The sequence below is a fragment of the Polyodon spathula genome, chromosome 17 (assembly GCF_017654505.1).
Source record: "Polyodon spathula isolate WHYD16114869_AA chromosome 17, ASM1765450v1, whole genome shotgun sequence".
NCBI classification, from domain to species: Eukaryota; Metazoa; Chordata; class Actinopteri; order Acipenseriformes; family Polyodontidae; genus Polyodon; species Polyodon spathula.
Genome location: NC_054550.1, coordinates 24,168,732 through 24,193,448, shown reverse-complemented (window position 1 = coordinate 24,193,448; position 24,717 = coordinate 24,168,732). Strand labels below are relative to the sequence as shown.

At 40.7% G+C, this 24,717-nt stretch overlaps 1 protein-coding gene across 1 annotated transcript in view; it reads left to right on the top strand.

Moving 5' to 3' along the window:
* Positions 1-4,810: 4,810 nt before the first annotated feature.
* Positions 4,811-24,717, top strand: part of LOC121329670 (E3 ubiquitin-protein ligase UBR1-like) — a 41,258-nt gene continuing 21,351 nt past the window's right edge. The window contains exons 1-16 of the mRNA XM_041275378.1: positions 4,811-4,870; positions 7,679-7,941; positions 9,739-9,817; positions 10,760-10,905; positions 13,723-13,902; positions 14,181-14,319; positions 14,787-14,849; positions 15,113-15,236; positions 17,037-17,144; positions 17,504-17,592; positions 17,763-17,861; positions 19,047-19,204; positions 19,424-19,523; positions 20,233-20,361; positions 20,909-21,089; positions 22,230-22,291. Coding sequence (XP_041131312.1) covers positions 4,829-4,870; positions 7,679-7,941; positions 9,739-9,817; positions 10,760-10,905; positions 13,723-13,902; positions 14,181-14,319; positions 14,787-14,849; positions 15,113-15,236; positions 17,037-17,144; positions 17,504-17,592; positions 17,763-17,861; positions 19,047-19,204; positions 19,424-19,523; positions 20,233-20,361; positions 20,909-21,089; positions 22,230-22,291 — 1,962 coding nt within the window. The 5' untranslated portion in view covers positions 4,811-4,828. The remainder of the gene's footprint in view (positions 4,871-7,678; positions 7,942-9,738; positions 9,818-10,759; positions 10,906-13,722; positions 13,903-14,180; positions 14,320-14,786; positions 14,850-15,112; positions 15,237-17,036; positions 17,145-17,503; positions 17,593-17,762; positions 17,862-19,046; positions 19,205-19,423; positions 19,524-20,232; positions 20,362-20,908; positions 21,090-22,229; positions 22,292-24,717) is intronic.

The following is a 24,717-nucleotide window of genomic DNA, read 5'->3' as shown; positions in this document are numbered from 1 at the left end:
CATGATTGGAGTCCATTAAGAAGTCAATGGGAGCACATGGAAAGTACTTGATAAAGTGCGGTTGTGGTTCAAATTACCAAATGTTACTGTCCAGTGAGTGATTGTATTAATAAACCATTCAACGTTATGCATTATGCAGTGTTTTTCAAGTTTAATTTATGTATAGCATGTACTCTTGCTTGCTAGATGCATGATTCTTGTGTATACTTTGATTGTCGATGTAGTTAATTACTAATGCACTTAATTTTGATTGGCGTTGTTTGTTTGTTTTTTACTATGTTTATAACGCTTTGACCAGAACAGAGCCGTGTCTTGCAGATTTTGTTATGTAACGTTACAGTAGCCTGTACGATTTAGGTTCTTAATCATAAACTTTATAGAACTATTAGCTATAAATAGATAGTTTGTGTGTTTAAATGTTGTTACTTATTTAATACATAAACAGGCGTTCAGGTCTGCAAAACCGAAAAACGCACCAAAATCACGCATTACTAATGCATATGCATTATTTTATTATTTTGGTGTAGAAGGCCTACCTTTCGTTTTAAAAGTTGTAATTAATTTCTTATTTTTTTAAATGTTAATTAAAAACAAACAAAAAAGTACTGTCATTTTACTAACTTTTTTTTTCTGAACAACGTGATGAGTAAAGTTAACCAGCAATTTATGCATAGTCTGTTTCCTTTTGTAAAGCCAATTAAAGTAGGCGATTTCATATACAGTTGTAAAGGTAACTTACAGTATTGATGTAGTTTGTTATCTTGGTTAAATCAGTGTTACAGTAATTGATTTCTACATCTTAAAATTACTATTTATTATTAGTAATTATTATTATTATTATTATTACTACTAATTGTGTGTACAGTTTAATACAGGCAGTATGTGCAGCTTTTTATTAACAACCTTTTGACATTAGAAAGTCATTACGAGACATGTTACATCTTTTTACATTGTATTGATCCAGTAAAGGCACTGTAGGCTGCAACAAAAAATGTCACATAAAATATTAAAAGATTAAAAGCAGCCCAGCACTTGGAAAAAAAAAAAATTAACTGCAGTAGAACACAAAACCGGATTAGCACAGGCTTTGTAAAACAGAATACAACATTATTAATATATAATACTAAAATAATGCACAGCAGAAAGGTAAAGTAGCACTTACTTTTGGGTAGCCACAGTTTGCCAATAATAATCAAAATCCATGAAAACGCTTGTCAGGTATTTGTTGAGCATTTTATATCAAATCTACCGATAGGCCCCTCCGTGGAGTGACGTCCTCAGTCCCGCCTCCCGAGGTAATAAATAGTCACTGCACTGAGCCCCCAAGTCTTTTGCTTTTTACAAACAGGTAGATGGGGTGAGTATAACACTACCCTCTTCCACGTGTGTGATTGACTCTTTTAAGAGCTCTTTCTCTCGAGTTTTTTTTTCTGTAGTTCCCTTGCAGTTTTATTGCTGGAAGTCGGCTTGCCACTTCCCCGGCATCAGAAACTCGGCAGCTGAAGGCTGAGCTAACGCTACGCAACTGTCTAGTATATATATATATATATATATATATATAGTAGCAATCTCAGTTAATGCAGGCAGGCGCCTCACAGAAGGCGAGGCAATCCATACACAGGCAGAGGGCCGGCGCAAACCCAGGACCTCTTGCACTAAAGCATAGCGCCGATACTGCTGTATAAAAGAGCCGGCTCCTTTGCAAGGAGCGTATATCGGGCTTATGTCTTTGTATGTGATTACGTCACCTACCAGCCCTGCTGCTGCCTTCCACCATGCACACTACACTCTGCTCTGTCAGCCTCAAGTGTGCCCAGGACTTGCTCACCAGGCTACAGTCTGACGTCCACTTCTGACACCAAATGTAACGATGTCAAGAAGGAGACAAAACAGAGCTTCTCAAAGTATAACACTTGGATTTATTTTCCACACACAACACTGACCAAATTAACTAGTTTATACAATTTCTAGGTCTCAGTCCCTTTTCTCCAGGGTAACCCCGATGTCCAGCTCCCAGCCCCTTTTATAGGGGAACCGGCGGGAGGCAGTGCCCGCTTCAGCCAATCCAGGGCGGGCATTTCACCAGCCAGGAAAGTCCCTGCCCGACAGCTGTGGGGAAACTCCCCAGCCCAGGGATCCAGGAAAGTCCCTGCCTGTAAGCTCGGGGGGAATTCCCCCAGCCCAGGGATCCGGGGGGGGGAAAGTCCCTGCCTGGCAGCTGTGGCACCTGCCATTACAATATACAATTTCAACAGCCTACATTGCATAGCGATCGTAGTCTGCTTTCAAACCTCTCTATATTTTTCCTCTTTTGCAGCTGTAAAAAAAAAGAGAGAGAAGTGAGAACATGAACCTCCAGCGAGTCCATCCCACTCTGCCACCACTGTTTCACTCGAGGGCGCTAGGCAACCTCGGCACGCCCACTCACTGTGTGCGGCCTAGTGGCCCTGTCGGTTTTATATTATTAGTGTTTTTCTTTACTGCTTTGCAGTTTTATAAAAATAAATAAATAATTAACAACCACGTGTATCCTCTTAGGCCCTATATCTGGCCCTATTGTCGAGTAGAGGCACATTCATCCACTCACCCATAAAGTGGTGGGTAGGTAAATAAAATATATTGTTTTTATTCTTTCCTATCACTCTCTCTTCTCCGGGTCTGTAGGCTGTGCCACCCCGCTGCAAGCTATGCGCTGCACATGGTCCAAACGCTATCTTAGGTGCTCCACTCCATTGCAAGCTTCGTGCTGCACTTGCTGTGTGACTGCAACTGTCTGCAGGCTAAGCTCCAGACCGTTGCAAGCTAAGCGCTGTTCCTGGTAGTGTGACTGCAAGCAGCCCAGACATACAGCCTAGTACCTTGGTGCGCTCCTGTGTCTAGGCCTCGACGCCCACGGTACTCTCGGGTCCTCGGTGCTGCGGTGCCCTCGGTGCACTAAAGCCTTGGAGCCCCCAGTGTTCAAGCAGTTCCCGACATTGGTGGCTTCGTGCTTTGGCATCCTTGGTGCCTCAAGTGTTACACACCTCTGCACTTCGATGCCTCAAGGCATTTTGAGCCCTGTGCAGCTGCGCCTTCGTTGCCACGCTGCCCTAGAGCTTCAGTAGCTCGGTGCTTCAACATCCTCGGTTCCTTGGACGCCTTTGAGGCTTTTAAGCCCTGCGCATCGACGGCCTCAGTGCCCCTCCACTTCATAGCCTCGGTACCTCGGTGCTTCGACACCCTCGGTGCTTTGAGGACTAAACGCCTCATCGCTTCAGCGCCTTTGAGGCTTATAAGCTCTGCTCATCGGTGCTCTTGGTACCCTCGGTGCCTCGAGGACTATACACCTCAGCACTTCAAGGCTTTTGAAGCCTTGCAGCTCCCTACAGTGGTGTCCTCTGTGTTTTTCAGCACCTTCCATCCCAGTGCCCCAGAGCCTCGGTGCTTCGATACCCTCGGTGTCCAAGGGCCTCGACACCTCAGTGCATCGACGCCCTCGGCCCAGAAATCACATATTGCACCAGCAGGGTTTTGGTGCTTCGGCTCCATCAATGCTTCAGCGATTGGTGGCCTAATGTTGAATTTTCATACCTGCATGTCCTACAGGCGGAATCTGCCCCCGCAGGACAAACACACCCTGCATGTCAAGTGCCTAGGGATAGATCACACCTCTGCTACCTTGGCAGACAAGATGTCCTGCTCTATTTGCACTGGATCCAAGGAGAAAACCTTACAAAACAAAATGGTACAGTTCACAGGCACCCTTGCGGCTAGCCTGGGAGAGTCGCCTTTGGCCTCGGGATCCCAGGCCTCCTCCCTCCACCAGCCCTTGAGCCTGGCACATAGTATACCTTGTGCACAGGCTTGTTCCGCAACCGCTCTTGATCCCCCTCGAGAGGTAGAAAGCGAGCGAGGAACGTGGATCAAGCAAGGAACATTGCCGAGTTAAAGGGCCAGATGGCCCAAATACTCAGACACTTAAGCAGGCAGCATGCTTCACCACCGCTTTGCCGTTGATTGCTCCAGAGGTTTCAGAGCAGGATGTGGTGATGAGCGAGAGGGAACAGGACGTGCTGTCAATAGAGGGTTCCTGGGATGAGGAGTCCTTCCTACCCAGACCTGACCCAAGTAACAGTCCCCAGCTCTGAGGTTCCAGTGCCCTTGAGCTCGGTTTGGCCGCTGATGGAACGAGCCGCAAACTTGGGAGGCAGTTTCCTTACATAGCAGGTCTGTATTCAGACCAGCGCAGACTTCGACCCCTAGCCATTTCCGGTGTTCCTGGACTTTCTGGAGGAGGCCAAATACTTCTGGCAAATCCCGACCTCGGCACCCAGTGTCTCCAAGAGCGCGGCTGCACTTGCCTCCATGGAAGGTGCAGAGGCGATAGGGCTGGCACAGTTCCCTCCTGTGGACTCCACCATAGCGGCCCTAGTGACATTTGACATTTTTTGTGGTGTTTGTTATGTTCTTTGTCCTGATGAAGATCTCCTGCAGATCGAAACGTTGATCTTGGGTATAATAAAATATAAACACTTTGGCGCATAATATATAACCATTCAAAAGTATGCAAAATAAATATACAATAACTGACCTTTATTGTGTTTCATACAGAAGTGTGTGTGTGTGTATATATACATTACATTAACTGATATATTATCGTTCATATATTTGTAAATTAATACACAAATTCATATAAAATCATAGTACTACACAACTCGAATGTTTATCATTTTACTAAAAAAGAAGAAAAAAAAAAAATGTCTGCCATCTTGCCACACTGCCGCAAAGTGTCTCCCTTACCGCAGTCAGTTGTAATCGTTTGATAGCGCAAAGTACGGTAGAGCGAAAGATGGCGGAAGGTGAAGGAAAAGCAGCTTGCCAGCTCAGGATGGTAAGTGAAACTGGTTTAGCATTTATTTTGTATTATTATTTTTTATTATTTCGTTATTTTTTATTATTTAGTTACATTTCACCTGCCTTATTTTTACCACGAGAACTTAGTACACATCTGTGGTGTACCGGTGTGGTGTTATTTTATGGCACTAAAAGTGGTACATGCTGAATACCCCAATGCGATTGTTTATTTATGTACGGAGGGGTTTTGTCAAACTTGCTGTGTGTTATCAATTATTAAATTATTGATTAATAACTTGTTGAAGTCTTATTTTTATTTAGACAAGTGAACAACATTACTTGTTCAACCCTATTTAGCTGTCAAATAAGCAATATCTACTAATATTAATAATTTACAATATACATGTTTGACCATATTCGTATATTCTGCAAAATAGATCACGATAAGTTTGTTTGCTGTTTTCTTGAAAGCTGCTTGTAGAAATGCATTCCGATTTACATCCTCGCTGTTTTTCTTTTGCATTGTTGTCTGCCCAGTGAAACAAATCAATCACAGCGTTGTACCGCTTCATGGATAAATATAGAACATAACTTGAAAGATCTGATCTTTTTCATCAATGGTTTGGCATTCCGAGCAATGATGTGAAATCATCATTTGACTTTCAGTGAACTCGTTGTATTCAGTAATGCTCAGCATGGTACTTAACTGATTGAAACCACGAATGTCACTGGGTACTGGTTCTGGACTTAGACGCTTGGTCGGGACTGGTCTCCTGATTTTCTGCAAGAAACGACTTTAGAAAAATGTATATGCCACCGACTGCTAACCAGACTTACAATGTGTGCATTGCACCGAATTAGGAAGTAGACAACACAGTACTTCATTATATATCCGAATGCAGGAAGAAAATACACAGGCAATACTGCAGGGCAAAAGACGCTGCGGAACCGTTTATTTTTTAATGCAAAAAAGAAAATATTTTTAACAGAAAAACACTGCTAACAGAGCCAAATAAAAAGGGCGAACAAAAACAAATCTCGAACACAAAACACCAAACAAATTATTGGTGTCAGGCTGGGCAGATCGCCTTCATTGTTCTTAGATTATTTTTTTACTTTTGTTTTCGTTTCTTTCCTCTTTTTTTTCCTCTCTTTCTCTCGCTCCGTTCTGGGGCTTCCCATCCACGCTGCAACACAATACAGAAACAAAACATACGGCTACGCCTTCACATATATTTTAAAATAAGTACAAATAAACAATAACATGGCTACGCTGTCATTTACACAATAATAATAATAATAATAATAATAATAATAATAATAATAATATTATTATTATTATTATTATTATTATTATTATTATTATTATTATTAACAACCGAAAACATCTATACAAGCAGGGCTTTGCCCTGCCCCTTTTTAATAATGTGCAGGGCTCTCTCCTGCTACCCTGCTACAGTAAGAATAGTAATAGTACAGATTAGGCTGCCAAGATTAAATTTTTTTTTTTTTTTTTTTGAGTGCCATCTTCCCAAATCTGAGTATATACATGTAATTATGTTTTAAACTAATAATATGCATGTTGTAAAAAAAAAAAAAGGTATGCTTATTAAAATGTTACTGGACCAGATGTAAGCTTTACAACAACACTCGCTTGCTACCTGTATTGTACTGTACTTAGTAATGCAATATCTTTTTTCCTATGTTGGTAATTTCTTGATAATGTGCTTGAACTGCTGATAAAACGGTCAACCTGTTTGTTGCCTTTCTGGGTGCAATTTCAGATCAGTTCTATAGCAGTTTTTTTTGTATTTGTATTTTCTCCCCAATTTAGTTGTGTCCAATTATTTTTTTAGGCTCAGCTCACTGCTACCACCTCTGTGCTGAAGGGGCGAAGACAAGCACACGCTGTCCTCTGAAGCGTGTGCCGTCAGCTGCCTGCGTCTTTACACACTGCAGGCTTACCAATGCAGCCACCCAGGGCTACAGTGTCGGAGGACAACGTAGCTCTGGGCAGCTAACAGGCAAGCCCGCAAGCACCCGGTCAGACCACAGGGGTCGCTGGTGCGCGGTGAGCTGAGGACACCCTGGCCGACCTAGACCTTTGTGGCCTGCTGAAGAGTGTTGGGCAAATTTTTTTCTGCTGGACCACAGCGCCTCCTGCTGACTCAAACTTAATATAATGTTGCATCTGTAAAATTTCTGACAAAAAAGCTATTATCCCCAAATTCAATACAAGTTTAGAGCACCCAATCATATAATCATTTCAACAGCATTGCATTTCATGAGTTATGCTCCGCCTCTGTTTAGATCATTAACATAGACAGACCTCGCAGAGTCAGCAGAATTTATTGCTTAAATCTTTAAATAGCATTACAAAATATACCTCCAGAGGGCATTTTTGAGATCTGCACTTTAAATTACTTGGAACCAAGACTAGTTCAAAGATATGCGTCATTTTAAAATATTTGTGTTCGATATACTTTAAAAAAAAGGTAGCAGTGCTATGTGTAATGATGAATTGGACTGTCCCATCCAAAATCTGCCGTTACAAGTGAGGCTTCTAGACCGGAAATAAGAATGGGTGTTTCAATCTGGTAACTTTTAGCTACAATGCTCCAAACAATAGGAATATTCTGAGATAATCTGAGAAGTATCTAGTCTGTAGTAGAGAATGTGGAACACATGAGTAATTAATAAGAAATGGTTGTTCTGTCTCAGTACAGGGCATTGGGGGATTGCCATGTTTATGTAATGTTCATGACAAATGTTTTCAAAAAATGGCCCACCTGGTCTCATGGATTAATAAATTAATGTAGTTGAACCTGCCACCTTTCCCTTTCAGAAATGGCAGGAATCTCCGGTCTGTGGTCCTGAGCTGTACCGCTACCTAGCGGAGCAGGTTCCCCGGATCTACTGCACGAGTGAGAAGACGGGACTGTCCGAAGAAGAGGAGGAGATGGTGGGGACCTCCTTGCTGCAGCCTCTGGAGTGGTATCTGTTTGGAGAGGACCCCCAGCTTGGCCTTGAGAAGCTGCAACAGGGCAGCGGCTCCTCTCAGCTCTGTGGCAGAGTCTTCAAGGAGGGAGAGACCACTTACACTTGCAGGTTAGTCACCCTGGGGATCTTCTGAATTGAAGTATAGGGTAGTTCCAGTTCAAGTGGGGAAGGTGTTGAAACATAAACCACATGTGATGGATAAAAGGATTCCTGAGTATTGTGTATGAAAAAAAGAGCTCTTGTCCACTTGATGAGCATAAACATCATTGACACAAGGGGTCGATCACCTTCCTTTGGTCTACTTGACCTGGAATGATTCTAAAAGGGTGCTGTACTCTTCAAGAAGCGTTTAGATTATGAGCATTCTGGCTTATTAAATCCATCTTGGGTGTTGACACTGCCACATTGAAGTCTAATCCAGCCCCTCTACATACTGGCATTCTGTATAATTCGTTATCATTTTCGAGTCCAGACCGAATCCTTATTGAAATGAATGGTTTCATACCCTCTACAATCTGGAACCTCTCCGTTCTGGCAAGTTTTTTAAGTCTCTTCTACTTAAAGTCAGTGTAAATCTGACTGTACAACATGGCACTGCTTCATGTAATTTTTCTTTTCTGTTTAAAACTAGTATAAAAAAATAAATCAAAATCAAGATGTTGCATTTTTACTTGCATGCCCGCCGGTGCCATTCTCAACTTTGCAGCTGTTAAACAGAAAATAAATTTGTAAATGTCCACACTATGAGCTATCTCTTGAAAGAAAATAGGTGCTTATCAAAAAGCTGAATGTTTACCAAAATCAACACAAAGAGCTACTGTAAGTGAAAAATTAAAAAATGCAAGACAAATCGTTTGACATTCTGAAGAGAAAAGATGCTTGCTTAAAACCAAAACTGAGAACCTGAATGCCAGCAGAAAGTGTGTGAATCCATTATGCAGGTACATTATGAACAGGTGAACGTCTTTCTGTGGGAATGGTTTAAACAGGCTTGTTCTAATAACAGGTAAATAGTTTGCTGAGGCATTATATTGTTTATTATACTGTGTATGTATAGTAATAAAGTTGTTTTTGTAAAGTGTTGAAATAGTTTTGTCATTTGACCTCTCATATACAGTATTACATTTGTTACACTAACTCTAATCCAGCACACTATCTAATCCAGCACAATTTTCCAGTCCCTAGTGACAGCGGATTGTGCAGGTTTTACTGCATAAGGAGTTTGTGATCTCAGACATCAATTGTTTGATAATTCCTTCTCATCCTTCCAATTGAATATACAGTCTTATTTAACATTAATCTATATGTCCTGGATGAAAGCCGTTCGAGTTTTAATCGGTCTGTATCATCGTGTATATTCTAATGTTTGTAAAAACATCAGCAGGCAGATGTGGGAGTGTTGCAATTAAACAAGCATTGCTTGATGGCTTTCTGGCTTTACTTGCTGAATGTGCAGTATTGTTTGTGTATTTAAAGCTTGGTGCAATTCCCCATAATCACTTCAACAAGCAGAAGCAGCTGGTAAAGAAGCATAGAGAAGCCACTTGGTTTAACAAAAAAGTATTTCTTTTACGTTACTTGGTGTCATTAATACGATTGTGTCCTGTTTATTTTCTTTTAAATTAGACATTTCATTTCATATTTTCTTAGGACAAAGCATTTGTTTTGGCAGTCCTCTGAATAACAGCGAATGATGACTAATGTTATAGTTTGTTAGTTATTGACTAATGGCAAGCCCATTATATTTTTGAACTAATACACTACAAGAGTTTGGTCATCAAAATGATCTTGATAGTAGTTGCTGTTAACTTTACATGTTTATGCAATATCCCTTTTGTTTTTGGATACTGGGGAAATATTTGTGAGTACACAGTTCTAACTGCACTCTCCTGTCTTATATTACAGGGACTGTGCTATTGATCCCACATGTGTGCTTTGCATGGACTGTTTCCAAAACAGTGTTCATAGGAACCATCGCTACAAGGTAAGATTGCTGTCCATGGTGCGGCAAATTTTTCTTGTGGCTTATACTGGTATTAAATATATAGCAAAGTAAACATGTCTGTATTACTGTAAATCTTTTGTCTGTTATATTCTAGGGATGTTTTTTACTCTGTTATTCGTTCAGTATTCAGCCTGGTCCTCAGATGGAATACGTATGCTTACTGGCGTCTTTGCTTTAAATGGCGTCATTCCAAAACACTAACTTTACCTTGTCTCTCCCTGGTTTTTCTCATTTCCTGTACTCATGACCCGGGTCAGTAGTCGCTGCTACTGAGGTATCGCTGAGGTATACTACTAATACCTCAAACGATTTTGGCTTGAAAATTAATATTTGGTACACAGATGTGCTCGTTGGTTTTCTTAGTTACATTACTTGTGTTGTCCAACAAAAATATAACCTTTTCATTGTTACGTTATTTAAATCAGTGGACACATCAATGATATAGGTCTATTTCACATATCCGTTATACAAACCATTGTCTCTGATATGACATTGCACTTAGACTGTGCCCCCAGGTTTTTGTTCTCAAACATGCCCATCAGTTAATTTTGTTTGATTCATTTTTTTTTTATTGTAGTGTTGCTTTTGTTATAGATTTTGCCTTTTTTCCCCCCATCTTCAGTACTTGGATATACATTTTATTTAGTTTGTGCTTTAAGCTATGGCACAGGAATGGTTCTGCTGACCATCATCGTATTGAATAATTAAATATCTAAAATAAAAATAATTGATAAAAAAAAAGAAATTTGAGAGAGTAGAGAACTACTAAAGAACCAAATGATGAATGGAAAGGGTTAAAGCCTGACACATTGTAATCAGGTATGCATTTAGTGTTGTCTAATGAATCCTAAAAACTCTGTGGATCACCCCTTGTGATTGACTCCCTCACTAAAAGCACTTGTGTTTTATTTCCTCTCCTAGATGCATTCATCCTCAGGGGGAGGTTTCTGTGACTGTGGTGATATGGAGGCCTGGAAAACAGGGCCGTCATGTAAGAAGCACGAACCTGGAGGTGCTTACTCTATGCCTGGAACCACTCTCTCATCTCCTTTGACCATGCACAGACTGTATGTAGGACATGGGGGTGATATATATATATTGAATATATATATATATATATATATATATTATATATATATAATATATATATATATATATATATGCATGCATATATGCATATATGCATGCAAACGTATTCTCTAACCCCGGGCTTCAGCTGTTTTATACTCTTGGGTAAACATAAGAGACCCGTTGCTCTCTTTCATACTTCAAGGGAACTGACTATGTATTCTCTGGGAAAAGGCAGACACGTAAACAACATCTGAAAGTGATTGAGATCCAGAAAGATGTGGAAGAAAAAAGGCCAAGAAAAACTGGGCTGTAAGCAGGTCCAGCCAACTTGGTTGTGGCTTCAAGTTAACTGGTTAGTGACCCATGTAGGTAGCTTCCCAGTAAGACATGATAACTAGGAATCATTACTGTGTAATCACAACAATGAATGTATGTGCGTGTACTTGAGTACACACTGTTTTCTGGGGAAACTGTTTTTGCTCCTTTGGATTCTTGTATTAGCCAGTAACCCCATAGCTGAAGGTAAGTGCAAGACGGGATCAAATTAGGTGATTTTCTGATAGATATTCACATTTCTTTTTCACACAATTTTCTAAAATAACTCTGCATTCAAGCACATGCACTTATCAGCATAACAACATATGTTCTTATTTGCTTAATTATAAGGTAGAATCCAGTATTTCTCATCTGGTCTTTCCAGAGTATACAATTATACCAGGTTGCAACTGCTTTCATAAAATTGTCTGTGCTTGGTTCAATTGCATTTCATCATACAGTATATAAAGTATCCTTTATTCTTTCTTTGTTCAGTTTTCAGTGGTTTAGAACTCCCAAGAGATGTTTCATTACCTAGAATTTCTGACACCCAGATAATTGCATGCAGTAACATTTAGTAACTTTGTAGTCTTCAAAGAACTGACTACTACAGTTTAGTTGTTTTCTTCTTGTAAAAAATAAAGTACATTTATATTGTCTGATATATTTTTGAGAACCACTGATTTAGCAGATGCTTTTATCCAAAGTGACTTAGAGTAGGGGTGAACTATGCATCAGCTGCTGCTGCAGAGTCACTACAACAGGACCTCAGTTTTACGTCTCATCCGAAGGACCCCTATACCAAACATCCTTACCTACTGAAAATGCACCACCAGCTGCTGCCCTTTATGCTTTACCTCTTACTAAATACATCAGTCAGCCACTCAAGATATTATCTCCAGCACGCCCATTTAACAAACATTTAACATGTTTATCCCAGAGAGAGGGAAGCTTGTCTATCTGCCGCCTTTCCATAAACTGCAGGTGCCTCTTTTGAATTGAACCAGACTGCTCTCCATCTCCCACTAATGTCATTTCCACACTAAGGTCAGAGCACAATTGAGCACTAATAAGCACTAAGTATTGAAAGGGTCACATGCACTAAAACAGGTAAAGCTTTTAATGTACTTTGTTTTCTTGTGTTAAAATATGTTTTTTGTGTGCTGTGTGTATGTAATGTATCTAAATAAAAGTACACAAATTATGCTTCCAGATTTGTTTAACCTTTTTCAGAACCTTATGGCCAATTAGCTTTAATTGACTTAACCCTACTAAGATCATCAAGGGGTGACGCTTAGGTCTTAAAGAAAATATTACTTAATAAATTGGATCGAGTTTAACTTTAAACATACTGGTAGACTTCAGCATCATTCAGTGTCTTGACTCTCGGGTCACTTTTCCTGGTCAACAGTAAAAACAGTATTCAATCTCTAGGGATGCAATAAATGTATCTTCCTCTTCCCAGTAGTGTTTAAGGATGCATGCTTAGAAAGTACATGTACAGCCTCTCCCATTTCTTATCTGTGTATATTACCAGGTCATGGCTCAAAGACAGAACATAATACCTACATTTGGACTCAGATCACCCCTTGAGCACGTGGTAGCCGTATATCTTGTCTCAAATATATCTGTTATACCATACAGAACTGCAATTTGTTTTACCCCAAGCTCTCTTTGAAACAGAACACACAGGGGAGTAGATTTCCTGGAAGTAGAGAGGAAGTGTGATAAAATAGTTATTCCATCATTTTTGGGATTTTTTTGGTGTCCTGCCAAAAGAACTAGTATATACACTGGTATGAAAACCAGCTGTTTTTTTTTTCCATTGAAAACTTCTAAGTTATTTTTGTCTTGATATTAATTGTAGGTATCCATGCAAAACATACAACATAAGACTGATACTCAGTTTTTTGTGTTTGCATATATTTTGTATGTTACATGCCACCATAGCACTTCTCTTACAATGTCTTCTACACTAGGTATTCAGTACATATTTTACTGAAGCAATGCCATAGCTACCCCTCCCCCAGTGCTTTGGCATAATACATCTTGCTCCAGTGCACGACAGTGGCGCCATATATAGTTGCTACATATAATGGTTTGGTAATGGATTTTAATACAGCAACTTTTCTTTAAGTAATATGCATTATACACATCAAAAGATCTAATTTTGCATGTGATTGACATTTAATGTGCGTTTTATAGTATTCAATCACACATTGTCAGACAGTTTCTATTAACAGGAAAAAAAAGAAAAAAAAAACTGTGTGAATGCCACCTGATGAACCTTCGAAATCTTGGCTAGCGATCGAACCTTTGAACACAGCTCTAGTTAAAACTTTGAAGCTCTGTCTTTTTTCGCCCTTAAGTTATCTGGTACAGTTTCCTCAACAGCCATGGAACTTATCAAGCAACACTTATTTGGCACTACTTCCTTGTAAGGCTGCAAAAATATGTTTTAATAGATTAGACATTTACACAATGCTGTTCTCGTACAGCGGTGCTCCCTTGTGTGTTGTGATGGGTTGTGGTTTGTCTGCGATGCAGGGAGCCGAGAGCCAGCTGGAGGACGGCCTGATGGAGAGAGGCCGAATGCTGTTCCAGGTCCTGTTCAAATACACTGTTGACATGCTGGTGTGGGAGGAGGGACAGGAGCTGCCTGCTGAGCTGCAGCCCAGGTACACTAAAACCTACTTCAACCCACAACCTGTTTCATTAGTGTTATTACTGGATCCCCTTTATTGTGCTGTAAAATCATTTGGTTCTTAATGTGCTGAACTTTTGAACATTGCGTTTTGTTCATTGCAGTTTAACGTTTTCGTAGCTCTCAGAAGACGAGATTTTGTCAAAACTGTAACAAAATTACTTTGTGCAAACACAGGTAAACAGATTAATATTTTTCCCAATGCTGGATGTCCAGAGAGTTGTAATTTGTGTTTCTGATTCTGTTGTGTAGTGTGCAAGAAGACACTTATTACTGCGTGCTGTACAATGATGAACACCATTCCTATGACCATGTGATCTACACCCTCCAGAGGTCAGTTCACTGTGGCCTGGGGGAGGCACAGACCCACACCAACCTCATAGACAAAGAGGTGAGTGAGCAAGCAGAGGGGTGACACAGCAAGCTGTGCAGTACCTCTGTGCTAGGAAAACAAGGTTTGGTTTGTAGAGCTACTGTGTTTAGAAAGTGCATGTGTTAGTAAAAACCTCCAGAATCTTGAAACTAGTTTAAAAAAAAACAAAAAACAACTTAAATTTCAGTCAAATGCGATCTAGTTCAAAATATTTTACCACATTTGTTAAATGTATCATACCATTAGTATCCACAGCAGCTGGCATTATTTGTAGATAATAATTCATCTTGTCTTTCATTAAGTGCCATTGACTTCAGATCTGGTCAGTTTTCTAGCATGGCAAGACAGTAATGCTTAATGTGGCCCATATAGGAGGGAGTGTATAGAGGTGTTATGTTTGTGCTCTTATTCATGTGAACAGACCCCAGAGCATGCAAAATTCCAATCGAGCCACACTTCAGTAATACATATTACCTTTCCTCCAGGGTCGCAGAGCTGTGAAGAGAGGGACTTTGCAGACCTGTCAGGAAGCAAAGCAAGCCATCCAGGTGAGTTAAAATATAAATGAAAAACTTTGATCTTGCTGAACATGTTTTTGACTATGATCTCAATTATAATTTGTGTTCTATAGTTCAATAGCATATATAAGACTGGTTTATGTACAGTATTGTCTGTTAGAATCCCCTGTTTATCCCCTATTTACTTGGGCTGCTTTTTGGGTGGGAATTGCAGCTGCTTCTAGAGTAAGAGGCAGGACTTGTCATGTGGTGCAGAGAATATGAACACCTGGTTTCTGCCTTTTTGTTTACAGTCCAATTCAGAACACATCTCCCTGCAGCCTCTGCGAGTGGAGATTCTGCACTCCGCTGTCATGGCTCACCAGAGCTTTGCCCTGCGTCTTGGGACCTGGTTCCAGCAAGTTGTCAACTACTCAGGTCTGCTCTGTTTTGTCGATGAATTTGTCTATTTATAACCAAGTATTATTTTTTTCCTATATTGGTAAAGTCCCATTGTAATCTAAAATCTCAATAAGTAATCCCTCCAGTGATTGTGTAAGAATATGCGTACTTCATATTCTCTTGAATAAAAATATTGCATCATTTGATTTGATTCTTTAGCATAATCTTGGAGGGTTATGAGCAATGCACAGATGGTTTTTTATGGATATAAAATACATAACTGTACAAGTGCCCTTGAAATGTACTACTAAGGCCTTATTCCAGTTCCTGCAGTAGGATCTAGCAAAACATGAAGTTCTCCCTCTGATTTAACGCTTCGTCAAATTAACTTTTTCAAAAAACGTCCCTATTATAACTAATGAAATAATTTCAGTGTCTAATAGAGAAGAAAAGCCATTTGAACAAGCAGTCTGCCATGTTGAGTGGAGTTCTATTTCCTAGGTCACATTACTGATCTACAATGTTTAGGTCTTCACTTATATATACAGCTCTGGAAAAAATTAAGAGACCACCGCAAAAAAATTATCAGTTTCTCTGGTTTTACTATTTATAGGTATGTGTTTGGGTAATGTGAACATTTTTGTTTTATTCTATAAACTACTGACAACATTTCTCCCAAATTCAAAATAAATCCATCCACACCTTGATTGACCTGGCTGTGTGGCATGGAGCATTGTCCTGCTGGAAAAACCAATCCTCAGAGTTGGGGAACATTGTCAGAGCAGAAGGAAGCAAGTTTTCTTCCAGGACAACCTTGTACTTGGCTTGATTCATGCGTCCTTCACAAAGACAAATCTGCCTGATTCCAGCCTTGCTGAAGCACCCCCAGATGAGTCCAGTTTTCAGCTTTGCCCAACACCTGGTTGTCTAATGGTTAGACAGAGACCTGGAGAGGCCTACAAGCCACAGTGTCTTGCACCCACTGTGAAATGTGGTGGAGGATCGGTGATGATCTGGGGGTGCCTCAGCAAGGCTGGAATTGGGCAGATTTGGCATGAATCAAGCCAAGTACAAGGTTGTCCTGGAAGAAAACTTGCTTCCTTCTGCTCTGACAATGTTCCCCAACTCTGAGGATTGGTTTTTCCAGCAGGACAGTGCTCCATGCCTCACAGCCAGGTCAATCAAGGTGTGGATGGAGGACCACCAGATCAAGACCCTGTCATGGCCAGCCCAATCTCCAGACCTGAACCCCATTGAAAACCTCTGGAATGTGATCAAGAGGACGATGGATGGTCACAAGCCATCAGACAAAGCCGAACTGCTTGAATTTTTGCACCAGGAGTGGCATAAAGTCACCCAACATCAATGTGAAAGACTGGTGGAGAGCATGCCAAGATGCATGAAAGCTGTGCTAGAAAATCAGGGTTATTCCACCAAATATTGATTTCTGAACTCTTCCTAAGTTAAAACATTAGTATTGTGTTGTTTAAAAATGAATCTGAACTTATTTTCTTTGCATTATTCGAGGTCTGACAACACTGTTTTTTTTTGTATTCAGCTGATGAAGGACTTATAGTCTGAAACGTCCTGATAATTGATTTGTAATCAATTATTCTACATTTTAAAGTAACTAAAATATCCTTTCCTTTTCTTATTTTTTCTTATTGATCATTTTGGTACACAGCAGTCTTCCTTTTTCTCAAACTATATATAATTTTCTATCTGTCAGTATTTCAACTCATCTCTCGTATACGTGAACTTGTGCTGTGGTTTTATGTCCTTCTTTTAACATCTTGTCAGAATGAAATGTTTGTTTCTTTCCTCTCTGGTTCCCAGTTGGCTTTCGACAAGTGTTCTGTCAAGTGTCCCTGCAGGCAGCACTCGACCCTGAGCTGCACTGTCTGATCAGCAGGCTCATGCTGTGTGATGCTAAACTATATAAAGGTTAGTATTAATTGGGTCTTTTAACTCTGGTTAGATCCTGATTCAAGTAATGGACAACACTATCTGGTTACATAGAGGTCCCAAATGACAGCAGTAAAGGGGAAAGTTACCATGAAGGGCTGATGGAAAAGGGTTTCTTAATGAGGGGTCTTAACCAAGGATTTAAAATGTGTATTAGCATGGGACAACATGGGAAAACGTCTTTGTGATGACATTCATTTGGTTCTTTTTTTTTTTTTCATAACTAGGGATGGATATTTTTCAAGTCTTGTGCTACAGATATTTTGTCACATGATCTGATTATATTGTCTCAAAGTATGATTGGATCAGTTGTATAACTTGGATATTTATTTCTGCAGGAGCCCGAAAGATTGTTCACGACTTGATTGTCTGCAGTTTGCTGATGGAAACTGAATATAAGCGTCTGTTTGCTATTGAGTTTGCCAAGGTGAGTGGGACCCTTCAGATGTAAATGCCACATATGTAAGTTTTTGATTTTAACACTGTTAACCTATTTTCTTAACTAGTATCCCACAAGCACCTACTTCATAGGATACATCAGGTGGAACTTTTGTTTGTACTATGAGTTATAGAATCCCTCATTTCATATTTCCACAGAACTATAAGCAGCTCCAAGAAGACTTTATAAATGATGACCATGAGAGAAGTATTTCAGTGACAGCTCTGTCTGTCCAGATCTTTACTGTCCCCACGCTGGTAGGAATGATAGTATTTCAGTCTATTTCTAACTGTACCTCTATGTCTTTTAATTCCGCTCTGGCTATGTCTAATCATTTTTCACATGTGCACCAATTAAACCTGTATTGTAACCTTTCTCAACAATCTCAAACCTTTGTGTATTTAAAATTTAAAAACTTGGTAAGCATGATGTATTCCTGCATTCACACAGAGGTGGGTGTTGGCCAACAGTATTTGTTGCCACAAATTATTGAGAACAATAATAATACAGTTCTCAAAACTTTTGTTATCCATGTAACTTCATGTTGATTAGTTTCATCCTCCTTACCCATGTGTGGGTAACCGCATATATGCAAGACAGACACACATGGGAGATGGTGTTGAAATGCCATAATGGCACGCAGGATTGATTAACACCAAAGAACAGAAAGTAAATAAACGGATCATGTGACTCTAAGAGGATGGTAATGCACAGAGGACACAAGTAGACTGTACAAAAGGCAAAATAAAACACAGTACCAAAACTACAAATAAAAGGTGCCACAAAGCCTTATTGAACGAGGTGTCCCACTCCAGGAATCTGCTACACTACGTAACCATCGCTATACGTTACTTGGGATCAATATCCCCTAAACTAACCTACTTATGAGCCGGTATTCATACGATGACTCCTGCTTCTTCATACAGCCATGGCTGGGCATTGCTTTCACAAGTACCGTGTTGCAGTTTAAGGGTTGCGTAGCTGTCGTTCCTGCAGAGCGGACACCCTCTTCCTGAGTGTACGCAGCACCCCTGTGTGTAGCATGGCATTGCAGTTGCCCAGAGTGATCCCCACCGGATATTTTTATGCTGACGGACACTCAGTCGAGACTCACCCACTTGCTGATTGAGGACCGGGCCAGCCAATCACTTGCTGCCCTTTCTCTAGCAGGTTGCAAGTCTCAACTGAGCGCCTGTCTGTAAACAATCAATCAGTTAATCAAATAAAACAACTCCAAAGTGCACATACCATAAACCCATTTCCACATACAAATTACACCAACACGAACTTCCCCATGTGCAGGGCAATCGCCCTACTACACTCCCCCACGCACTTTCATTTTCTAAATCTGTCATCTCCTTGTATCTCTTACTCTTGCTCATTTGTCTCTGTGCCACTGTCTCTGTTTGCTCACCCATTGACTTTGCCCTTCTTCTCTGCAGGCCAGGCAGCTGATTGAGGAGGGGAACGTGGTCAAGGTGATTATTGACACTGTGATGGAGATGCTGTCTGAGCACCTGGATGACAATAACCGCTTCCACTTTCAGGGGTACAACTCGGAGAGGTTTTTCAGGATACAGGTGGTCTTCCACGATCTGAAGTAAGTGGACTACTTCTAGAAGAGAACAGAGAAAACAGTACAAGCTTCTTAATGGTTTCAGTTTAAAGAACTACAAAGAACAATGTTATTAAACTTTGTGAATAAAAGTACATTATGTAGAACAGCTTCAATATCGACGCTTGTGTCTAACTTACTTCTAGAGGCTGGTGTCATGGGAGAATCAGAATTGCTCAGCAAGCTGTTGTTGTGTCTCCATAGGTACATTCTGATCAGTAAGCCAACCATCTGGACTGAGAGACTCCGGCAACAGTTCATGGAAGGTTTCAGAGCCTTTCTGGGAATGCTAAAATGCATGCAGGTAGGTACCTTCCTCCCAGTATCCAAATTGCTTTTACTTTGATTTAAATGTTATTTACAGAGGATCTCAGCTTGTTAACCTATTTCAGTTTGGAGAGAGTGAGTCTCATGGCATTAACCAACATAGTTCTTATAAACCAGGAAAGGGAAGATATTTCAGGGATTATTATATTAAGAAACCCTAATTAATAAGTAGCTTGAAATATCCTTACCTGGCATTAAACTTGACTGTCTGGGGACCTCAAACTGCCTAGCACTGAACAAACTTGCTCATTCCGTTCAAACCCTGCCACAATGTGACCTTTCAACTCTATGGACCCAACCTACTCTGTACAGGCAGGACCAGCCAAGTTTGTCACATGATTTGAATAGAATGAGGAGGTTGGTTCAGTAATAAGCAGTTAGAATTTCTGATAAGCTCACAGACAGGTAACGACAGATATTTAGTAAAATACTAAAGTCAATATTGGATCAGCAGAAGCCAAAACCAATCCCAAGCATCATAAAAGGCAAGGGAGGCAGGAACCTTTGCTGCTTGAGTACTGTACAGTTTCCTGTTCACTCTTGTAGCATTGCTACAACAGCACCCAAGAAAGACACAAACCTGTTTCTGCTTTACAGAACTAGGACAAATGCCATTTTTGAACATCTTATGGGTTAGAGAAGTTAACCTTAAAGAAGGTCTAACCTAGGGGTTCCATGTGTTTCAGGGGATGGAAGAAGTAAAGAGGCAGTTTGGGCAGCACATAGAGGTGGAGCCGGAATGGGAAGCAGGCTTTTCCATTCAGATCCAGCTGAGACACACCCTCTCCATGTTCCAGGACTGGTGCACAGCTGACGTGAGTAACCACCAGTGGCACCAAACAAGCATATCCACCCCATTCATACCCTGCTGTTTGCTGAATTTGTTGTTATTGAGAGAACAGTGCAAGTGATATCAATACCTTGCTTTCTTTGATAAGATAAAAGTACCTTCTTTTGCATATAATTGCTTGACGATACAGAGTATTGAAAATTACATATTGATATCTAAGGGAAATCCTAGAACAACTATTATCCTTGGCATTAACATGACCAGTAACTACTGAACAAACACATCTTCCCTTTTAAGATAAAACTAGAATGATTCGAGGCAGACTTTTAAACAGGTCACTGTGACAGACAAAACATTGTTGTTTTGTTAGAGCTAGGTATGTAGCGTTTTATGTAATTTGAGAAAGCATATTGAGATCTTCTAAAAGTTATTTAAATCTGGACTTTTGGTTGCAGATTGGTCACGAATCCCTCCAGAAAAATTTAAACACATTGAAGACTTGATCTATATCAAGAATAAATCCGCCTATACTGTTCTAAACACTTCTGTATAATACTTGTCTATTTCTGCAGGAAGAGCTGCTGCTGCAGGGTTACAAGGAATGCTACAACACTTTGATTTCCTGTACTAATCAGCCATTCAAGAGTGAAGAAATAGACACCCACATGTGTAACCATGTTCTGCGCTGCAAACCATACAAAGTGTCCCAGGACCCTGTTAGCATCCACCTCCCAATCTCCAGGCTTCTGGCCGGTGAGTGCCATCTGTAACACTGAATTCCAGATTTACGGGAACTACATGATAAATCTACGTTCAGTTTTTTTTTTTTTTTTTTTTTTTTGATGGACCTCAGTATTCTGGTGTTTTGTATGACCTGTATTGGATTGTTTGGCTTATCATCTTGCCAAGCACACTGCTGGATCAGTATACTTGTACATCACAGTCAATATATTAAGATAAAAGCTCTTGTATAGTGATATATTTATATTATGAGGACATAAGGTCTCCACACACCGGATGTGATGTGTTTTGTCCTGTGATTAAAATTGTACTTTCGCTGCTACACTACATTTCACTCCACTGGTGATGGGAGAATGAATGGAGCACAATACAGAGAAATCCTGGATAAAAACCCGTGCCCCCCTGCCAGAAAATTCAAACTGCGGAAGAAGTTTGTCTTTCAACAAGACAATGATCCAAAGCACACTGCCAGAGCAATACTGGAGTGGCTTAAAATGAAGAAAATAGATGTCCTTGAGTGGCCCAGTCAGAGTCCTGACCTTAATCCCATTGAAAAATCTGTGGCAAGACCTCAAAATTGCTGGCCATTACCGTTCCCCAACTAACTTGACACAGCTTGAGCAATTTTGCAAGGAGGAATGGGCAAATATTGCTCCATCACGGTGTGCGAAGTTAATAGAGACTTATCTGAAAAGACTGCTGGCTGTAATAGCTGCCAGAGGTGGTTCAACCAAGTATTGACCCAGTGGGATGAATACTTAAAAAATGATGACATTTCAGTTTTTAATTTATGATTTTATTGTTTACTATTTTCTTTCTTTTTGGGGGTACTCTGTGAAGAAGAATGTGTGACTCACAAATAAAAATTCCCAATCTAATGCATCAGATTCCCAGGCTGTGAGACTCTTAAATGTGAAAAAAGGGATGGGGGCTGAATACTTTTTCAAGGCACTGTATATGGCAGAATATATTGGTCTATATACAGTATGTTTATCCATGCCTTTCATGTTGGTATTTTGTATATTTATGTATCTTATTGAGATTAGTGTGCACGTGTTAAGATACCCTGTAAATAACATCTAAATCAAACTGAAAGGTATTCGGTGACTGGGAGTTCCAGGTTTGATGATATATTCTGCTGTTGTTTTGCAGGTCTATATGTCCATCTTTGCAGAAGCGGTTCCATCAATAGATTGCATGAGTACCTGCCTGCGGTGAGTACCCTGCTAGGTGTTTAGGTTGCTGCCAAGACAGACTGCTGATCTTCATTAATACCAGCCACAGCCTGTGCAGTATACAGATGGTGATTTCCATCTTCCCTTTCTTCACACTGTATCTCACAAACTTAGATGGAGGTAATTGTCAAACTTAACACCTGGAAGTGAGGCATGTAAATTAAGATCTTTATTGAACATAGTACCATACATCGTTTTAAACAAATAAAAACATTAAGTACATATTCACAAAAACATATGCTTCTTACTAGTTCTTTGTGGACTCCACAAAATAATGAAATGTTTCCGCTGTCGGGCTAGGAAAAACATGGACAAACTGCCCTCTTCTCCCAGGAGAAGGTATTTTTATGTCCGTGCATTATGACACGAATCCCACCCGATAGTATAAAGGGAAACGATGCAGAAGGGTATTTTTCCTTGTTTATTCCCATTATTTTGTGGTTCCAAAATACAAAAAAAAAGGAAATAACCAGGGAAACAACCGATTTGTAGACCTCAGGAGTCTCAACAAACTTATAGTATCTCCAACATTCAAAATGCTGACTCTCCACCAGGTAATACAGTCGCTAGCTCCATCATGTTGGCTGGCACTAGTGGACTAGAAGGATGCATATTTCTATGTGCTAATCTGGGACCCACACGACAGTACCTGAATCACCATAAGAGGTCAACATTTTCAATTCCATGTGCTCCCATTTGGAATTTCAACAACCCCGAGGTCTTTATAATGCTGATGTCAGTAGCTGCTGCTTCTCCTGAGGGGTCAGGGGATCCAGGTGTACCCCTATATAGACAACAGCGAGCTATCTGGGATCTTGCTACAATGATGTACTGTTTTCAACAGCTAGATCTGATTGTGAACGAAGAAAAATCCATACTGGTTCCCACACAGAGGATCTCCTTTTTAGCGGTGACTAGATACTCCTTCAACTACTGCCACTGTCAACTGACAGAAGGGCTGCGATAAGGAGGCTTGCAGTGAGGTTTCTAAAGTTCAGCTCTGCTCTGGCGAGTGCATTCCAGCAGCTGCTGGGTCACATTGCTTCAGCCGTTCTCTTGTATAGAGTGTCCGCATGCACGAGGGGCCTCAAACACTGTCATCTTTGTCCGTGTTCTCTACAGTCACCGTCGCACCAGGTGGAAATATCCACCAGAGCAAAGCAAGATGAAAACTGGTGGGTTTCCACTGATACACTAGATTTCGTCTGTCCTTTCAGGAGCCAGTAACAAGAGTATATTCTGTTCTCAGATGCCTTGCTGATAGGGTGAGGTGCTCACGTGATGGAATTCAGGACGCTAGTACACTCAAGTCCATATGAGTGGCGCCTCTGCAAGGAGGTGGTTCAGCAACTCTTTCAGAAATTAGGTTGCCCTCAAGTGGATTTATTTGTGTCACCTGGAAATACTGACCTTCCGCTATTCTGCAGCCGCTTCCCTCATCAGGGTGCCCTAGCATCAGATGCATTCTCAATTCCCTGGGGGTGGGTGGTCTTCTGTATGCTTTCTCCTCATTCCAAAGGTGTTACAGAAAGTGGACAGAGACCAGGTGCAGGTTATACTGGTAGCACCTTTCTGGACCAAGATCTTTGGGTTCCCCACTGTCCTAAGCATGGCACAACAGGGACCAGTTCATCTACCCATCAGGAGAGACCTGCTGTCTCTGGATCAGGGGAGAGTACTCCATGGAAACCCCTGTACTTCCGGTTAGCAGCATAACTGCTGAAAGGCACAAATTCTCAGAATTAGGCATGGCCAAAACAGTAACTGAGGTTCTGCTGGCAGCAAAGAAGAAACCTACCCATGAATGCTATTCTACAAAATGGTCAGAATTTGTGACGGTGCAGATCTAAGGCCGTTGATCCTGTTTCTGTATCGCTCCTGGGATTTCTGGAATTCCTGAGACACATGCTGGATAGAGGTCTTGCTGTCTCATCTATTAAGATCTATTCGTCTGCAACCTCTAGCCTCCTGCCAGGATGGGTTTGCAGGAGTAGGTTAATCAAGGAGCTCTTGCACCTGAGACCCCCCCACGTGTCACATTGTACCCGAGTGGAGCTTGTCTCTTATATTGAGGCATCTCATGCAACCTCCATTTGAGCCTATGGTGTCGGTTAATATGAAACATCTCACTTTGAAAACGGCTTTCCTGACTGGGATTATATCAGCTCGCCATGTCAGTGAACTGCAGGCCCTAGTCATTGATGAGCCATACATGCAGTTTAATGACAGGATCGCCTGCCGACCTAATCCTTCCTTTCTTCCGAAAGTGGTCTCAGCCACGTGTCACAAGCAATAATCATACCAGAATTTCATCCTTCACCTCATCAGTTGGTGGAAGATAAGGAATTGCATCTGCTGGATGTCAGATGGGCACTATTGATCTACATATCTACTACCAAATCCCT